Source organism: Tupaia chinensis, unplaced genomic scaffold, assembly GCF_000334495.1.
Source record: "Tupaia chinensis unplaced genomic scaffold, TupChi_1.0 Scaffold000117_1, whole genome shotgun sequence".
NCBI classification, from domain to species: domain Eukaryota; kingdom Metazoa; phylum Chordata; class Mammalia; order Scandentia; family Tupaiidae; genus Tupaia; species Tupaia belangeri.
The window spans coordinates 272,143-290,434 of record NW_006159582.1 but is presented as its reverse complement, the minus strand read 5'-3'; the positions used below and the strand labels follow the sequence as shown (position 1 = coordinate 290,434).

General features: G+C 40.4%; 1 protein-coding gene across 1 annotated transcript in view; it reads right to left on the bottom strand.

The window, feature by feature from the left end:
* Positions 1–18,085, bottom strand: part of RSPO3 (R-spondin 3) — a 96,466-nt gene extending 78,381 nt beyond the window's left edge. The window contains exon 1 of the mRNA XM_006144257.2: positions 17,693–18,085. Within this exon, the coding sequence (XP_006144319.1) occupies positions 17,693–17,789 (97 nt within the window). The 5' untranslated portion in view covers positions 17,790–18,085. The remainder of the gene's footprint in view (positions 1–17,692) is intronic.
* Between the last annotated feature and the right edge of the window lie 207 nt (positions 18,086–18,292).

Below are 18,292 nucleotides of genomic sequence, written 5' to 3'. Positions count from 1 at the left end.
GCAGGAAACTCAGCAGGGAATGATTGCTATTACATATTTGAAGCAGAACAGGAGTAGTCAAATTCCACTGTAGGTGTTTTAACATTTACATAGCATCTTTTTCCTAAAATGTTTTTTCATAGGCAAACAAACTTTATTGTAAATTTAAAAAGTCATTACTCTACAGAAGGAAAAACTGCAAGGCCAACTGATGGCATGGTATTTCAGTGGATAGATCCCACATGGCCACTGAGTAGTTTGAGTCTCAGACAAGGTGCCTTGAAAAACACACATGTGTGCCCATGACCTTAAAAAGAGGGAGAAACGAAGGAGAAGTAAATATAGTGTGACCATTCCCCATGTGGGGCGCTTTTTTACTCCCCTCCCCTCACTCTCTCTGTGTCTCTCTGGAGGGCACATGTACCCTCTAGCAAACTGTAAATACCAACAAGAACTCTTAGATTATGACTTATGAACAAAAATGCTGAATTAAAACTCGTGGCTTTTTATATTTTAGTGTAGGATTAAATCATCAAGGGAAGAAAGAAAGAAATAACTAGCCTAAGGCTATGTACCTTTTATAATCAAATATCACAGGTATCTTTCATTTTGCAGAATTAATTTGAAATTCAGTCAAGTGAAGTTTCCAATACTAAACATTCTTAGCTGTGTAATCTCCTAGTATATAAGAAACCTTTGGGAACCAGCAGTTAGCGTAATGGCTATGTCGCTGGACTCCCACGTAGTCGACTGTGATTCGCGTCCTGGACCTGGTGGCTTAAACTCATGCCGGGCTCGTGTGCGTGCATGCCCAAGATCCCAAGAGGAGAATGGAGGAGAAGGGATTGTGGCGTGACCATCCCCCCTGGGGGGTGATTTCTCGCTTTCTGTCTCTCTCTCTCTGTCTGGCGAGCGCACATGCCCTATAGCAAAAACCTCTCCAAAAAAAAAAAAAAAAAAAAAGAAATCCTTTAAAATGTCATGCAAAAGGGAAAGCCCAAAAAGAGTAGACAGGAAGGTTTGCACCTCTTGATGCTTAGAGTGCCTAAGGTACTCTATTAAGTCATATTTGATATAAGCATTGGAGCTCAGCCATTATCCATTTTAATACTTTTTGAATAATAATAAGGTAGAAACCAGAGTTTATATCATTTCAGATCTCAGATACGTTACTTAACTTTGCTGAGAATATGGAACCACTAAGAACTGTATTTGAACTAGCATGGTGAGAATAAAATTTGTAATTGTCTGCCCTCTACCTATTTCATACCATTAAAATACTTGCAGCCAATTTCCCTATTTTCAATTTTAATAGACCCACTTCCCCTACCTTCTGTGTACATTAAATAAAAAGTCAACCCTATAAGGATAACCTAAAATAATATTTTGCAGTTCAAATTACATACAGTTCATTGTAATTCACCTATTAATGCTTTTTTCTTGGGTAGACTTCACTCCAGTGTACAGTATCGGGATGTATGTATCAAATAGCATAAAGCCTACAGTTCCAAACAGTAATAAGATCTATCATTTAGGAACAGTTACTTACACTTTGTTTAATCTCTAATGGAAAGGATTTCTCTAAATATTTACATGAGAACAGTTGTCAGAATGAATCCTGCAAAATTGCTGGCATACTCCCAAAGTAGGGGCTGGTGAGTGGGGGAGAGAAGATTCCTGGTCATATAATTTTAAGCAGCCCTAGAATTTCAGAGAGTTGTCTGCTAGAATACAAAGGATTAGCATTAACAAAAATGTACTTCAGTGTGTAGAGCGATTCAAATGAAGTATTTGAACAGTCACTTTAGTTTACTGCTCTTATAAAAGTGACTCTCCATTTGCTGTAGATTTAAGGTAAAGGGATTATTTAGATTTTAGAGATCCAATAAATAAATTGTCTATGAGAAAAGTAATTTGGACAAGAAGCGTGAAGAAACAGCAAATTTATTCTGATAATGGTCCTCAAGATACTTAATGCATAGAAATGACTTGTTCTTTGCCTGAGTTGCTAAGTAGAGTCATCCTATAAGAGTTAGTTGGGGCCAGGTGGGGGGAGATGAAATCTGCCAAGATAAATGCAGCAGCGTTTTGTAAATTAATTCAGTTGATTGTCTATTTTTTCTTTAGAAGATTCTAAAATTAAATGTGTTCAACTCATCTTACTACTGGACTAGAATTTGGGCAGTGGATGAGAAGTGAGTTTGGACTAGGAAGGGTGAAGAAATTATTGTTCACTGAAAATCTTGGCAAATTTCATTTGAAACATGTTCCCATCTGATGAGCCTGAGCACTTCTGTCCAACAGCCTGAGAATGAAATAATTCAGCTAAAAACTATTACATAAAGGTTTCCAGGATTATAAACTCTGCATTTACAGCATGAACAATACATTAAGCTCAGAGGCTAACAGTTTGAAGTGAAATTCTGGAATGTCAGTGGGATTTCTCATGGATTCTCAAGATGGTAGAGGTAGCCTGATGGTCTGGAGTTCATCCTGAACTCCTCTTTACTCTGTTAGAAGTTAAATTCTGGGGGCTTGGCAGGTGGCATGGTGGTTAAGTTGCTCCTACATGGCTGACCGAGGTTCAAGTCCCAGACCTGGCAGCCTGCTTTCTTACTTTCCCTCTCTTTCTCTCTCTGGTAAAATTAAAGCATAAATAATAATAACAAATAAATAAGTAAAAATATCTTTACAAAACGTATTAAAAATAGAAATTAAATTCTGAAGCATAGAAATACAATATTTACAGGCCTGAAAATATACATATATCAGCCGCTAGGTGCTAGAAGTTCAGTGCTGGTTGCAATGGCAAATACTGTTAGATTGTACTAGAGTAAAGCAGCATCTACATGATCCTGCAAGCCTAAATAATCTTTAAGGGAATCCTACTGATCTGTGTTAAAATCTTGGATGTAGGTCAAGCTCTGGACAAAATTGAAAAGTTGGCTTGATGTCATAAAAATGTGCTACTTGAAAGAGAGACTTTTAAATATTCAAACTTTATGGAGGGGGCTAAGAATGATCATCACAATGATGGCATGAAATAGGTGTCTCAATTCTGGAAAACAGAAAAATTCTGTAAGAAACAAAATTCCACTCCTCAGTATGTGCCCAGTTAGTTGATGGACAAGCAACATTGGTTTACATCTTTTGTATTCCATAACAGAAACTACACACTACCAAAGTAAGAATACAAGTAAACACAGGTCAATGTTTGTTGCTATTTTTTGTTTTGTTTTGAGTTTGACAGACTTTTGCTATAGCTTGCGGGCGCTTGCCAGAGAGACAGAGAGACAGAGAGACAGAAAGTGAGTAATCACTCTCCAGGGCAGATGGCCATGCTGCAATCCCTTCTCCTCCATTCTCCTCTTGGGATTTTGGGTACACACGCACACTAACCTGGTGTGAGTTTCAAACCGCCAAGTCCAATACTTGAACCTCAGTTGGTCATGTGGTAGTCCAGAGGCTTAACCACTATGACATCTGCTGGCCCTTGTTGCTGTTTTAAAAGTTAGAATTCTTCTATTCTTAGATTTATTGCCAAATTCAAGGTTTAAAAAAAGCCAAATATGCTGTTCTACTATATTGGTCAGTGACAAGCCAGGTCACTGTAACTTTAAGGTGTACACAGTGCATGAGGCCAGAGTTTATTTGCCAAATGATACTTGGAGATTGCCAGTTGCTAGAGAAAGCTGATCAAAAACAAAAACAAGAAAACTAATGTAGGTTTTAAATAAGCAGTATCACCCATCCACATGCTTAAATAGAGAGCTAATAGTCTAGACTCAAAAGAGCACTAAAAATATATTGAAGTCTTTCTGAATCAGAAAGGATTTTGAAAGTTACTACTTGAAGTGGCCTGAGGGAGTGCTGTGTCTTTGTCCAATTGAAGATCCACCACATGAGGTGATAGTGGGTAGTCCAGGCAATGCCCCATGTTTTCGAAGGCAAACTTTGACTTTGGTTGTTAAGCACAGATACAATTGTGTTACTTGAATATAGTCCTATGGAGAGGCTTGATCGTCTTCTAATTTCTCACATACTGAAAGTTTAAAATGACTTGTTTATTGTAATTTCTACTTAGTTACCATACCACATTTCTTTTTAAAAATTACTTTTAAATAATTATTTATTTAATTTTATTTATAATTTCTTTATTTTTTTTTTGTTTGTTTTTTAGAGAGACTTTTTGCTATAGTGTGTGTACGCTCACTAGAGAGACAGAGAGACAGAAAGCAAGAAATCACCCCTCAAGGAGGATGGCCACACTGCGATCCCTTCTCCTCCATTCTCCTCTTGGAATTTTGAGCATGCTCGCACATGTGACTGGTGTTGAGTTTTAAGCCACTGGGTCAGGACCCAAACTTTAGTTGACTGTGGAAATCCAGCTACAGAACCATTACGCCATCTGCTGGTCCCTATTATTATCATTTTAATTTGCTATAGGACACATGTGCTCACCATAGAGTCAGAGAGAGAGAAAGTGAGAAAGCAAGCTGCCAAGTCTGGGACTTGAACCGTAATCGGTCATGTGAGAGCTCAGCGCCTTAACCACTACACCACCTGCTGTCTCCTCACAGCACATTTCTAAAAGGTATTGTTTTCAGTACAGGAATCCTAAGTTTTCTCTTAGCCTTTTGCTGGCCCTGTGGATTTTAGAATTACTGCCCTGATGTAATGTACTACCATTGTCCTACTGCTAAGTGTTGTTCAATAATGTTCTCTCTAAAGTGACCTAAGGATATTTACAAGGGCTCCTTCCTATCCCTTTCTATCCTAATCAGACACCTCTTTTATGATGCCTTAGACTGAAGTCCTTGTGTTCTTTTGATCTGCTCTGGAAGGAAGGAGGAGCTCTTGCTGTGATGACAGCAGGAGTTGTCGAGCACTCAAGCAGGCATAAACCACAAGACCGTTTATGAGAGGATGGTGACATGGACTATGCAGGCACTGAGGACATATTTCTCTCTTGCTTGCTTAGGGTAAATAGCTTATTGAGGAAAAAAAAATAGATGGAAAAGCATTATTTTCTGCTGGATTTCCTGCTCTCTGTAACTCATGATTGCTCCCAATCCTTAGGGACGAGTAACTAGGTCTGACCATGGAGCAATGGCTCAAGCTTGCTGGGATGACCCTCCTCCCAAGGAGCCTGGCTTTCCTCAGTCTAATTACTTTTGGCAATTGTGGTTATTGGGATTTGGCCTAGTGACTCATTGGAACCCAATTTTCCCAAAGAGCCCCCTTAACAAGCAGAATTAAGTCTGACAGGAAGCCCAGACTTCCATCTCACTTTTACATGGAGCTTTCCCCAGTTTATAGCAAGGTTTGAAAATCCTTCATAGACTAGAAAAGACCAATAAATAAGATTTAATGAAGATAAAGGAAGAGCATACTAGGAGTGAAGTAAAAACAGTGTTTGTAGAGAAATGACCTACCACAGAACTTAACCCATTAAGCCAGAGTTAGAGCGATGTTATTTATAGCAGTTTTACTGATTACCAGTAGTCAATCCAAAGTTAGTCAGGAACTGTAGAAACTATAAAAGAAATTGACATTTATGTCTTGTTAGGCAGTTTCTGATCTATTACGTTTTTCCTAACAGTAAGGAGGATTCTAGGGCACATTACCAATCATCTGGTAAGACATTAAACAAAACAAAACCATGAAAATAACAAAGGACAGTTGTTTATTACTAAGTAGTTTCAAAAAATTGAGTTTAGGGTCAGCAGGTGGCAAGGTGGTTAAAGTGCTGGACTCTAACATAGCCAACCATGGTTTGAATCCTGGACTCGATAGCTTTCTCTCTCTGTTTCTCTTTAGCGAGTACATGTGGCCTAAAGCAAATTAAAAAGTAAAAATAATAATAAGTAAAATTAAATAAATAATTTTGGGACCAGCAGTTAGCAAAGTGGCTATGCCACTGAACTCCCATGTAGTCGACTGCAGTTCGAGTCCTGGACCTGGTGGCTTAAACTCACCCGGGTGCATGTGTGTGTGTGCCCAAGGTCCCAAGAGGAGAATGGAGAAGAAGGGATTACGGTGTGGCCATCCTCCTGGGGGGTTATTTCTCACTTTTTATCTCTCTATATCTCTCTGTCTTTCTGGAGAGCACATGCGTCCTACAGCAAAAACCTCTAAAAAAATAATTTTTAAAATTGAATATGGCTGACACCCATCTTGTACAGATGTTCTGTTTATTCTCTCATGAACCACAGTGTCATTCAGCAGTGAGCACTAAACCCTGATTTGCACCTCTCTGAGTAGCACTACTTTGAGCAATTACTAAATCGACCACCATGGCCTATTGTGTGCATGTTGCTCCCTTTTCTTAGACTCTGACTGAGACAATTTTTTATCTGATACTATCATGCCTACATCATCAGTGCCACAAATGTCACAAGATTCTATTAATAGACAACACACGGCTATCAGATTACATGTTAAACTCCTATTTGTTCCAATGACATAGATGTTACCTCTTATCACACTTTACACATGCCTATTTTGCCTGTCTAGCCCTCATAAAACTGGCATTGTTTTCAACACTTATTTTGAGTTAAGGGTCTGACAATACTTCTTAGCCCTCACTGAATGTTAGAATCACCAAGACTACTTGTAAATATATACATATCCAGACTCCATCCCCAGAAATTGTTTCATGTGGGCTAGGGTGGGGTCTGGACATTGGTATTTTTTTTAAAGATACCCAGGTGATTCTAATGTGAACTCAAGGTTGAAAACTATTGTTCCAGGACTCATAAAGCAAAAATTTGGAGTGGAGGTTACTGTTAAGGCTCATGGTAAGAGTAATATAAATAACAGATTTTCTGAAGCACCATAAAGATAACTTTTCTGGATAGCAAAAACTAGCCAGTGAAGTATCTGTTGTGGTTATAAATTACATAGAAAGATTTTGATATTTAACTGCAAAATTATAGACTTTGCCCACATCCTCATGCCTAAGTTAATCTTCTCTTGGCTATGCCCATCATAGATGGGAAGAATAAGTTGAGTATTTCATTTAAAATATGCAATTCTATTGCTTCTAATAAAAAAAAATCAGCAACTTTAATATTTAAAAACCACTACTAGGGCAGGCTTTTTTTTAGAGAGAACAAAGACAGAGAAAAGAAAGAAATGTAAAAGAGAGTTACTGAATACTGGAAGCAACTTTTATATTAATGATAAATGTCTGAAAAAGACTTGTGGCTGGATAAACTAGGAGGAAGCGAGAACGAGTAGAAAGTAGAGAGTAAGAGAAAGGAAGAGAGAGGTCAGCAGGTGGCGTAGAGGTTATGGTGCTGGACTCCCATGTGGCTGACTACAGTTTGAGTCCCACAGCCTGTGGCTTGAAACTCACGTAGGGGTCATGTGCATGTGTGCCCCCCCAAAAAAAGAGAATGAAAGAGAAGGGATTATAGTGTGGCCATTACCTCTAGGAGGTGATTTTTCACATCCTCTCTCTGTCTGTCTCTCTGATGATTGCACATGCCCTAGAGCAAAACTCTCTCAAAAGAGAAAGAGAGAGAGAGAGAGAAAGACAGTTTGAGAAAATGCTCCATGGTTTCCTCGAGTACCTGTCTCAAAACTTGCGAGAGAGTGAAAAAGCAAGGGAAATCAAGGAAGGACCATTGGCTTTGGAGTGAGAGCTAGACTGGAATTTCAGGACGACTGCATCTCATTGAATGGTTGACTAGAGTGGGACTATACGGGTGGGTGAAGATTAAATGAGATAATATTTGCGAAAACATCAAATAGAGGGTCTAGCACTCACAGGTGATTAAAACTGAAGGTTATCTAAGTAATAATTAGTATCAAAACACTTTAACAAATATGTGAATGTATATGATAAGAACGTTCATATGAACATAACAGTGGTTCTAAGAGCTACAAAGCTATAGGTTTGTTTGTTTGTTTGTTTTTGCCATGAGACATTCACTCCTACTCAGGCATGTTTTTTTCCCCTCTTTCTTATTGGCAAAATGTGACTTATGGAGACTCTGCTTATATGACAGACCTTGTTGAGCTGTGTTCATACCTGTGAGTTCCCTTTGTACGACAGAACACAACAATGAGAAACTGCTGCTGTTTCTCTCCAAGCTTATGGAGCATATGTTAAGAAAACAGTGTTCTAAAATAAGCAGCTCGCAAATTCTGTTATTTTATATTGTGTGGTGGTGGTTTGTATTATGTGGTTATAAAATGGGGGATGCTTTACCACTTACTCTCAGGAATGTGCTTTGTATTGGGGTATAATTATAAATATGCTTACCAGCTAGTTTTCTGAGGACAATTTTTGGGAGCGAAATAGTACATTACATTATTGTATATTCATTTTAGAAAGATGTTTTAAGGTAACTAAATCTAACACCATGCCATGCCAAATCCTCAGAAGAGGATGAAGAGGAGAACAGACTACGTCTGATACAGAAGCCTCAGAATGAATAGGAGGACCAAAGAGAGAGCTCAGTGCCTGGCTCTCACTAAGGCTGGGCAATTGCTCAGTAGAGAGGTGACAGAGACAATCCCCACACTATAGATTAACGGACTCCTTCAAGTTTCATCCCATCCTCAGATTCTCTTATTTTTTTTAGAGAGTGCACATTGTTGAGAAGTCTGCTTGAATGAAAAATGCTGAGGCCAGCCAATGGCATGGTGGTTAAAGTAAGTAGATCCCACATGGCTGACTGTGCAGTTCAAATCCCAGAACTGGTATCTTAAAAAAAAAAAAAAGCTGGGGATGTGTGCATGTATGTCCCAAACCGTGAGAAGAATGAAGAAGGGACTGCTGGGACCAGCAGTTAGCATAATGGCTATTTCTCTGGACTCCCATGTAGTTGACCGCAGTTCGAGTCCCGGATGCTAGATCCAAATGAGATGGTTAAAAAAAAATAATAATAATCACTTTTACACCTGACAGGAACTAGTCTTTCATTGTCATGAAGTGTTTATTTCTTCCACAAGAGAGAGGAAGAGAGGAACCAGCAGTTTGCATAATGACTCAGTTGCTGGACTCCCATGTAATCAACTGTAGTTTGAGTCCCAGATCCAGTGGCTTAAAGTCATGCTGGGTGCATATGTGTGGGTGCCCAAAATCCTGAGAGGAGAATGGAGGAGAAAGGATTGTGGCATGGCCATCCTCCCTGGGGGGTGATTTCTTGCTTTCTGTCTGTCTTTCTGGTGAGCACATGTGCCCTATAGCAAAAACCTTTTTTTTAAAAAAAAAAAAGGTGGGAGAGGAGAGAGAGAGAGAGAGAGAGAGAAAGAGAGACAGAGATCTCCAGCAGGATCTTCAGGCTGTGATCTATTTCCAGGATCTAGCAGCCTGGATCACAGGCATGAACAAGCACGCTTGGTGTGTAGGAGGCTATGAGATACAAACCTAGGACCTTCCAGTGTGAGTCCAGTTGTGTTAGAGCTGTGCCATTGTCTGGCCCCTTACCACAAAGTTTTTCAAATGTCCTCATGATATGTGGCAAAATAACACAGCTGCACAGGTAATAAGACTTGCAAGTGTAATTTTCCACTGAAAGTTCTCGCAACTTAACAACCGCAGTTCATTATACCAGTGACCATTCTTTTATGTAATACAGAGAGTACTATAAAAGTGAGACACTACACTTGAGAACTACAGGCTGAACTAGTTCCAACAGACAAAGCATCTTAAGGTAATTAATTTTATTTTGACACACCTAAGAAGAGTGATTCTCAGTGTCAGCCCTGCGAACACTTTCGATAATAACAAACAAGGCACCAGCAGATTTTACCTCATGAATTCAACTCTTCCCTTTACGTGAGTAATTCTAAAGCATCTGTCCTTAGCCCTTACTCCTTTCTGAAACTGCTTCTGAGTTCTTCAATATCCTATTGGCTCCTCAAAGTACTGATAATTCAAATGAAACATGTTTCCTACCAAACTTGCTTCTCCAACTTTTTGCCTATTTGCCTCCATCATTTTTCGCTTCATCCAAATCTGAGTCCTGTTCCAAACTTTAATACCAAATAGTCCTTTTTTCTCTTTCCCTATCGTAGCCAATGAACTGCAACCAACTATCAATATGATTAAAAAGCATTATCTTCTGTATATAATCTCTTGGTCAGTCATCCACTGTTAAAGCCTCTGTTACCTTAAACTTGGACTATTGGAATCAGTTCTCCTTTTCAGCACAGACCACCTTGGGGAGCCTACCATGTCAGGGAAGCTATAGTTGGTATTTCATACCAACTCCATGTGAGCCTCAGTCCAAAGACAGGATGGAGCTTCTGTCAGTGAAGCTATGGTTTCCAGACACTAGAAATTGTGAAGGAAGGAGCATATCATTGTTTAGTCCTAACTTTGATAAGTGAATCAATGGCTACTCTATGTGATGAATCTGCTTAGAATAAATGAATGCTTATATGTGTTTGCATTCTTAATCTTTATCTGCCAAACACTGTTGAATAAGATAAGACTGTTTAACCCCCTAGGCATGATTTATATTCTCGTGGAAAAAGGTTAAAGTTGAAGATTATAGAATCTCCTGGATCAGAATTTTTGGAATCACCTTTCCACTTTGTAGATGAGCAACCTATTGTGCTAAAGGAACTTTCCTGGGTCATACAAACAAGAATACTAGTGATGGGTCCAGATCCCAGGTATTCAACTTCTTAATCTACTTTTAGCAACATATACTGGGGGTTGTCCCTTCTCATGTCTCAGTCTCTACCATGAACTTATGATACATGCTGTTTATCAGATTCTTAAAGATAGAACACCAAAAAAGTAGTATTTTGAAGACTAGATTAGATTTTTGCATACAAATACTATTAAAAGCTATTAGATATAGGGACCAGTGGTGGCGTGGTGGTTAAAGTGCTCGATGCTCCCGCATGGCTGACCATGGTTCAAATCCTGGACCTGGTGGCTTGCTTTCTCACCTTCTCTCTCTCTGTGTGTGTGTGTGTGTCTCTCTGGTCAAAATAAAAATGAATGAATGAATAAATAAAGTTAAATAAATAATTAAAACTAATAAAATGCTTAAAGAAAAAAAGCTGTTAGATATGTATTAAATTTATACTACTCAATTTTCCCTAAAAATCTCTCAAAAGAATGGACCTGGTGGCTTGCTTTCTCACCTTCTCTCTCTCTGTGTGTGTGTGTGTGTCTCTCTGGTCAAAATAAAAATGAATGAATGAATAAATAAAGTTAAATAAATAATTAAAACTAATAAAATGCTTAAAGAAAAAAAGCTGTTAGATATGTATTAAATTTATACTACTCAATTTTCCCTAAAAATCTCTCAAAAGAATTTTAGTGATAGCACATGGTAACTAGTTCTCTTGCCGATATTACAGATACGACAGAAAACTTCCTATCATATAAGAGATACCTACAACCTGGACCAGCTGGTGGTGTGCCTCACAAGGCTTATTCCATGTGGCTGAATACATACTCTGACTTCGGGACCCAGTAGCCCCCAAACACACTGGATATACATATGTGCATGCATCCCTTAAATCCCCATAGGACGGAGAAACATTGGAGAAGGGATTGCAATATGACTATCTCACATTGTAAGGGCTATCTCTCTCTCTCACAAGAGTGCATGCACCCTCTAGAAAAATAAAAGGAAAAAGACTGCAACCATACTTTTAAAAAAATAAATCATTCAGACTGTTCACATATGAAAAATATCTGGGTATTTTGCTTAAAAGCCTCATGTTATTGAAACCTTTGGAGCAGAAAAATGAGATTTCTCACCACTCAATGGCACTTAGACATTTAGAATTCTCAGCACCCCCACAACTCTTGCAAGTAGAATATCCCATTCGTTTCTGTATTGCCAAATGATTATTTAAAATACTAGTAAAATTGTTGAAAGAAGAGATTTGATGAGCTGAATTAAATAAACAGAAAAAATGGGTAGCACCTTATACCGATGCTTATTTTATCCTTTATGTATTTCATTAAGGAATAATTACAAAACATTTTAAATTTACTAGGTTGTCCAACAGACGGCAAACTCTTAGATAATCCAATCACGTCGAACCTGAGAAGAGTCCACAATTAAAACTAGGGAAAACTACATTTTCCCTCACAATCAAAAGCAAGGGAAAAAAAGTATCATTTATGATGCAACATATCTTTATTCTTTCACATTATCATTCTCCAAAGAATGACAGCACTACCATGCACTGTTAAAAGACATAGTTCTAACCAAGTCAAACATGCAATTTCAACACACTGTCTTGCATGAGCCTTACCATGCTCTCAAAACTGAGTAACGTTTTCCTAATTGTAACCAAAGTTTATTCTTATATTTCATGAAACATAATATCCACCATGAAGGTATTTCAAGAATCCATTACTTGGAAAGAGAATTTTTTGGGGGTAGGGACGGGATGTGTGAATGAATAGAGAGGAAGTGGGAAAAGGGAGATCAGGGCAATGTCAAAAATGAATCATTTGAGTAGAGATAAAGGGGGAAAGATGATTTAGTAAATCACTATGTCTAGAAAATTTTATTTTTTGTTCATTCATTCTTATCATTGAAGAGGGATCTACCTATTGATCTTAATGCTACATAGGGTTCCAACCATTCTACATAGTATTCTGTCAATGTTATGTAAATTTCAAGAGAACTATTGCATCTTTAAAAATCACTTAATGATGAAATATTTTAGATACTTAATAGTAATCTGGAGATCTCTGTTCATATACAAGTCACCTAAAATGATCAAATGACTAAAATATTTATTTTGTAGTATATAACAAGGGTTTCCCATAATAACTTGAAAATCAAATTTTACTATGCATTATAATTTCCATTCATTGCTTTCTGGGGACCTAGTTTGTATAATATTAAGTGCCAGGGAAATATTTAATAGAGAAATGATTTAGTAAAGTTTATCTACCTATATGCTGAAGTATGGTTCCTATTTCAAGCTAACAGGAATACTGAAATAATGACATTATATCAATTTTAAACTTATATTCCCAATTGCTTATAGTGATTTGGGACCAAAAAAAAAAAAAGAGAGAGAGCATTTTAAAATTACCATTTAAAATTTACATTCCATCATTTCCGTAGCACACATTATGATTTTTCAAAATATGCATGTAGTATATGACAAATAAAATGACCATTTCTAATGTTCTTGGTAAAAATCCTATTGAAATGATAAGCAGAGACTAAAAATATTATAAATGAGTGTATATTCAAGAAATGGCTCAATAGTGCAATGATTATTAAATTAAATCTACAAAGGATAATGTTTTTGCTCGTATTTAGATGTTGCCACTACTACCTACCAGTTTGAATTCTTCTTGTATTTGTGCAGTTATTTCATGATGTATCACAGTGTACAGTTTTTCCAGGAAATTTAGTTCATGTCTCTGTGAAACGTTTCTCTCAAAGACAAGGTAGACTGGGGTCAGCTCCATAACATAGTGGTTAAAGGAGCCAGATCCCATGGGCAACTGCAGTTGGGATTCCAGCTCCAGCAGCTTGAAAATCATGTTGGACATGTTGGTGTTGGTTCCCCACATCTCAACGGCATGGAGAAATGGAGCAGGAGGATTTGTGGCATGAACAAATCCCACTGGGGGCACTTTCTCCATCTGCCTTTCTTTTTCTCTCACTGTCTCTTTCTGGCAAGTGCCTGCACATTCAGGCAATAAAATAAAGATTCAAAATAATAAACCTGGGTAGACTGGTGACAAATGTGGATAAATCAGAAAAAAATGGATTGCAACCAATATGAAAACCAAACTTTCATTCTAAATTAATATTACAAAATGTATATTAGCTAACTTGTTATTTTTACAGGCTGGTAATATAAATTACCAAGATATAATCTCAAAGAATGGCTCAACACCTGAACCAGTGCCGTGAGCAATGACCAGTATATTTCAGTAAGTCCGTTTCTAGTCTATTACCATTAAAATAATTGCCTTTGTAATCCATTCTTTTTTATTGGACTTCAAAGGGCTTTTACAAGTTTGATAGATTTCACAATAGTGTATTTTCAAAACTTGCATTTATCTAGAATCTGAATAGTTAAAATGCCATAAATATATGGGCTCAAATATAAAGAATACTAAATAGCATCTGATGTCTCTATCAATAGGCTCTGACACATTATGATCCTACAATGTTTTCTGGATACTCAAATAATATTATATTCTATTTAGCAAGCTTCACTATTACTATTAGGTATTTAATTTTTTGACAGTGGTCACCAAAGTTTTATACATATAAATATCAGTTCAAAATTTCCTGTTAAGCAGAACAGTTCATTTAGTTAAAAAAATATTGGATAAATAATGGTCTGAAGACCATGATATTGATTGCTTAACATGACCGATATCTTTTCTATGGCATGGATCTGCATATAGTGTAAGCGAGATTCATGGCAGAAGACAAGCTCTACTTGCTGGCTATATGACTTTGTTTAGATGACTGAGTCCCTGCTTTTCAGACTGTCTCTCTGTAATATGGGAGGATTAGCACATGTCTCTACACACCAAGTAGTATTTTTGGGCCCAACTGAATAATCCAAGTGAAAACGTAAGGTATTGTGGTGAATACTATAGCAAAGATGATATTTAGTTTTGTTAGTACATGCATGACCTGGATTTGAGAGACTGAATGCAACCAACTGCAAAGGAAGAGCTGAGAATTAGTTAATAATTGTGTTCAGGGACTTTAATTTAGCATCCTGCACTTAAAGCTAAGGTTTACTTATAAAAGCATTTTTGATGGGGGATTTTTGAATAAGGATTGCATTTTATCTTGAATCAGTTCAATTTAGTAAATTTCTAAGAACTACATATTGATCCAAATAGAATTTTTAAAAAAGTATTGTGTATTTATTCACCCATAACTAAATACACATAAATCTAGAGTGCAAGAGTCCTGTTTTAAAGTGTTTCTTTATAAGGGGAAACACTAATTTGTAACAACTAGAATCACTAGTTTGTAATGAAGTAGAGACAAATGAATATGGATTGTTTTTAGAAAAAGAGCAAAATATTGACGTGGTTTTATCTGATATTTCTGAGGATACGCCATGGTTGTTTAGACCTGGAAATATTTAACTCGGCAAATGAGTATCTTTGTGAGAAACTTCTTTACTAAAACACTCATAAGATAATTTTTTAAATCGTTGTAAAAGATTTTCTTCCTCTTATATCTTCAGTTGTGATTTTAAGACTTAAAGGAAGTGGAGTTATATTTAGTTATAAAATATAAGGAATGCTTCAAATATCCAGTTTAGTTACTTCTTAAAGAAAACAGTACAAAAGTCAGGCTTGTTTTAAGTTTGACCACTACCTTACTCCTCATTCGAAAAATCTTCACCTAGTCCTTATTTGAGACAGTTTTCTTTCAGTGGTTTTCAAAGAAATGATCCGTGTAAGTTTGTGCACATACAACTTGACTCTGAGTTTCTGGACACTGAACAAAAATCTACCCTCCACCCCTTCCCCATTCTTTAAAAAGTCATACTGCACCTGCCAAAAAGACTTCTTCGTCTGTCTCCTCGGAGGACGCAAGGGGTCGCCCCTCTCCAAGCAAACCAAGCAAACTAAGCAGCAACCTGACTCCTGCGCTAAGAGCAAAGAGCAACGCCGGCCGGAGCTCTCTCCCAGACCCACTCCCACCGTCATTGGAATTTCAACCCAATTCCAGCCATGCCCGCTTTCATCCTCGCAACACAACCAGAAGGCGCCTCTGACTCAGACTTGAGACAGGAAAGGCAGGTCGAAAACAGGTCCCCTTTGACTCTGCAATCCTCTCCGGTCCGAGCCTGAAGGTGCACCACCCCGCTGCGCCCCGATGCCTGGGGCAGCATCTTGCTGCCCCTTCTCACAAGGCAGTCGGTGCAGGGCGCGGCGGGAACAAGTGGACAGCGGCTTTCTTGCGGGTGTCTTCCTTCAGAAATAGCGCTCCAACACTGTAAACGAAGACACACACCTGGCATTGACACTCAGGACCCTATCCTGCCCAAGCACGTGCGTGTGTCCCGGCCGGGGAGTCCTCCATGGAATGGAGGGGATGATCTGTGGGCGTCGGTTGGGAAAGGGGTGGAAAGGCAGGTGGAAAGCGGGAGGCTGCGCTTCTGACTAGTCTCCCTTTTCCCACCTGCCTTGCGACTCGGTCCACCACAGCAACCCTGCAGGGAGAGGAGGAGGGTCCGCCTGAAGCTAGGGCACCGCTGAGCCCCCGCTGGCTCCTTTCTGGAGGCGGCCTCATGGCCTGAGTGAGAGTGGATGGGGGAGTTTCAAGGAATACGAACCATTCAGAGGCCAAGAATAATAAATCGGACGCCCTGACATGTTTAGTTTAGGTCCTCCTGCCCCCCTGCTACGCGATCCTAGGGAGCGGTGAGACCAGGCCGGAGCCCTGGCACTCCAGCTCGGCCACGATTTTGAAGGCAATTTTCAGGTGAATCAAACCTTGTCTGGCCGAGGCCAGCGTACAAAGGGAGCTTTCAGGGGCCCCTCAAGCCCAGGAGCAGGGCAGAGCAGAGACAAACAGCGGCAGAGAAGCGATTACTAAATTTCCATCTCACACAAGCCCATGTTGTGTCCTCCGAGCTGCCCTGCGCCCGCCCCGACGGGCTTCGGCTCCGCGAGGGCTCCTCTGCTGGTCCAAGGGGGCCAAGGGAATAGGGTTTCTCCCTGTGCCCAGCGTGTTCCCCGAGAAGTTGCTGCCTTCCTTTCCAAGCCAGCACCTACCAAAGTGGAGCCAGGGTCGCCCACAAGGGCACCTACCACAGATCAGCGAGCGCGCTGGACTACCCAGGGAGCCAGAGAGGTGACACACTCACGACTCTCTCCTCATGTCAAGAAGATTCTGCCTTTAAGACGGATCAGTCCTCTGGGTGCCCGTACAACTCCTGACACTGTCTAAAAAAGCAGTCACCAGCCAACTTTCCAAAGAACAGGATCCGGGCCAGAGGGGGGCGAGCGTGTCTTTAGGGGGAACCCGACCCTCAGTATGTATCTGTCTCAGGGGACCCTCATGCAAGAGCCTGAAATGGTAAACGCTTTCACGTGTGACAGAAGAGAGTAACTGGAAACCCAGCACCTCCGGCCTCCACCGTCCGGGGTTCTGCAGCTTTCAGACCCCGGGGCACTGGACGCCGGACAAACGCGCGGACACGCCATCGTGCACCTCGCGCTCTTTTCCCGGCTGGGGTGAGTTGGAGGCGGCGGCTGCGCAGGCGTTCGCTCCCCCGCCGGCTGGCGGGCGCTGTACCTGCGGGCTCCGCCGAGGTGTCCCTGCTGAGATGACAGGGTGCCGCGCCCGCACCTCCGCGGCGTTTGCCTAGCGGTCAGGGGCATCCCTCGACCCCGGCGTCTCAGCTGCCCGCAACTCGAGGCCCTTTTTAGAGCCTGAAAGGAAAGCACAACCCCTAGAACGATTTAGAAGGACCGAAATTTCCCGCGAACCTTCAGTTACCAAGGGGTGGGAGCGCCAGGGCGCCCGGCCTGCCCGACTGCGGCACCCGCTGGGATGCTGGGGAAGAAAGGCTCGCGGAGCCGCCAGGGTGGAAGACGCCGTCCAGGTCCCCAGGTCCCCAGAGCTCAAACTGTTATCTCCCCTGGGAAGCGTGCGGTGCGAGGTGGGGGGACCGCTGCGGCTGGGAGCTGACTCCCGACGGGCAAGGAGACCCGACAGGTGAACGCGGCGGGAGGGAGCAAATGCGTAAAAAACCCTGCACTTCCTTCTTCTCTGGCGCCTTCCCCGGGAGGCGTTTTGGCTGCTGATGTATTCCATAAAGTTCAAAATGATAAAAAACCAAGGAATCAGTCGCAAGTGCATAGTAACCCAGTAATGTTTCCCTTCCTTTTCTCCTTTGTCTTTTGATTATTAATTATATTTAATGTTTGTAAAAGCTATGTAGGTGTTGGGCGTATAGGGAGAGGAAACCCAAGCAGCGGGACTTCTCAGATCCGATAGGCGTGCAGTGATGGCAAGCGGAGCGGTGTGAGTGCACGGAGAAATCAACTATTGTACTTTCAAATTGTCCGAGCACTGATGTGCCGCAGCTTCGCTGGGGTTGCTGTCATTGCCGCGAGCGAGGGTTCCGGGAGCCACCAGGGCGGCAGCAGGTAGCTAGATGGGTCACAGGGAAGCAAAAAAGAAAAAAAAAATGGAAATGACAGGATGTGCGGGTTAGAATCAACATGGGAAGCACGACAGGGAAGAATCTGAAGAAAAGAAAGGCCTCCCTCCAGCTTGGCAGTGAGACAAAGTCCTAAAAGTTACAATTATCTCCTAGAACACATCAGGAGAGACATACAACACCCCAGGATAGGGAATAA